At 44.3% G+C, this 1,623-nt stretch overlaps 1 protein-coding gene across 1 annotated transcript; it reads right to left on the bottom strand.

The window, feature by feature from the left end:
• Positions 1 to 412: 412 nt before the first annotated feature.
• Positions 413 to 1,139, bottom strand: LOC145969972 (uncharacterized). Its single transcript, XM_083096312.1, has one exon. The coding sequence runs from the start codon at positions 1,109 to 1,111 to the stop codon at positions 413 to 415; it is 699 nt and encodes a 232-aa protein (XP_082952438.1). The 5' UTR covers positions 1,112 to 1,139.
• Between the last annotated feature and the right edge of the window lie 484 nt (positions 1,140 to 1,623).

The raw sequence follows: 1,623 nt of genomic DNA, 5'->3' as shown, positions 1-1,623 counted from the left end.
ACATGTAACGCTAAATTTTTGAGGTCTGCGGCGAACCATGCTATACAATCGGCGCTACGACGCCGATAAAGATTCGTCGTATGAACAATGTACATAATAAGCTATACTAAATACTTGGTGATGTTGACGCAAATTTCGCTGTTCTTCATCCATCTTGGCCAGAACGCATTCCAGGTCGGCGTACACGACGAATGGGAGCCGCTCCTTCCGATTAAAGTTGTTGAACGATAACCACTTGTCCTTATCGCTCGGCAATCGGACAGCGCAATCGTTCATCTTTCCGCAGTCGACCGTATGCGACTGCAACTTGGCGTCCGAATTAAAATAGTGCAGGCATCTGTAAAAGAAAAATTTTTTAAAGATTTATATAACAAAGCGTATATAACCTATAATTATTCAATATAAATTAAACTTACCGGTCGCATATATATTTCTTGTGATCCTGTTTGCTCAGTTGTGAGCTCACGAGCCGGGATAAATTCTTAATCCATGCAAAATGTCCGACGCTGTTGTCGTCTTCAATGTAAAGCAAGTTGATATGCTTGTCCTGCTTCTGCTGCGAAAGACGCATCGGGACAATGATGTTCTTGTCTTCGATGTTGTAGACGTTGATCGAAATGTTATTGGCAAGTTCAAAATTTTTTATTTGGTTCACAGTCACTGGAAACTCAATGTTCTGGAGATTCAGCACTGTCGTGTAATGCGGGTACGATGATTCCCGATTCGTGTCTCTTTCGGCGGGGTATAGGGCGGCGACCACTGCCCACGCGAAACACGCATTGTCTTTAGATTGTACATTAATCACCGCTCTTTTCAACATAATCTCCCGCGGTAATTTGATGTGACACCCCGCACGCATAGGATTATACTTATTTATATTTACAGTTAAATTTAGTATTCGCGACAAAGCCCACCCGCTATCGCGTTCCTGAAACTCTTCCAGAGACGCTAGGGTGGGTTCGATAACACGCCGTTCGTACCACTCGCGTAAATCGGATGTGCGAAAGAGTTCATAGTTTCGCGTATTGATACTTTTGTTGGCGTGTTTATCCCCAGCCACGAATTCACCGTTAAATATAGTGTTCACTTTCACATTACAGTGTTTTTTCATAACGTCCTGCACATGTTCTATCACTATGTCTTTGGCATCATCGAGAAATTGGCGAGGTTCAATGTGATTATAGTTTATCACCGCACCAGTCGATACGCGACTCTCGAACGCCGTATCAATCTCGCGCCACACAAGTCTATTTTGACGCGCGCTACATCCGGCACCCGCGTGTACGAAACGTCCACGTACCGAATTTTTCAACCCTTCGAGGCGCGCGATCCGAGCAATCAGCGATTGTCGATTTCCGATCGATAATCGCGGTCGCTTGATGCGACTTTGCTCTTCCAACGACTCGATGTATTGGTCGCATCGTTGTTCCCACACAATGTAATCTTCCAGCGAATCAATCAATGTGGATTGCTCTCGCAAATTTTGTTCCTCCATATTGTAACACACTTGCGAAATGCGCTTCCCAATGATAGTTCCGGATGTACTTTAGCAAAATTACTGGCGGGGCGTGCCTCTTGATCATGATTTATATACTGTCTCGTGCATATCATCGAACATTCTAG

The sequence above is a fragment of the Camponotus vicinus genome, unplaced genomic scaffold (genome assembly GCF_025532165.1).
Source record: "Camponotus vicinus isolate PSW18456_S1 unplaced genomic scaffold, iyCamVici1.0 SCAF_4, whole genome shotgun sequence".
Lineage (NCBI taxonomy): Eukaryota > Metazoa > Arthropoda > Insecta > Hymenoptera > Formicidae > Camponotus > Camponotus vicinus.
This window is presented reverse-complemented; position numbering and strand designations above follow the sequence as displayed.

Coding starts and splice junctions, on each gene's coding strand:
- LOC145969972 (XM_083096312.1), bottom strand. CDS start 1,111: ATGAAAAAACACTGTAATGTGAAAGTGAACACTATATTTAACGGTGAA.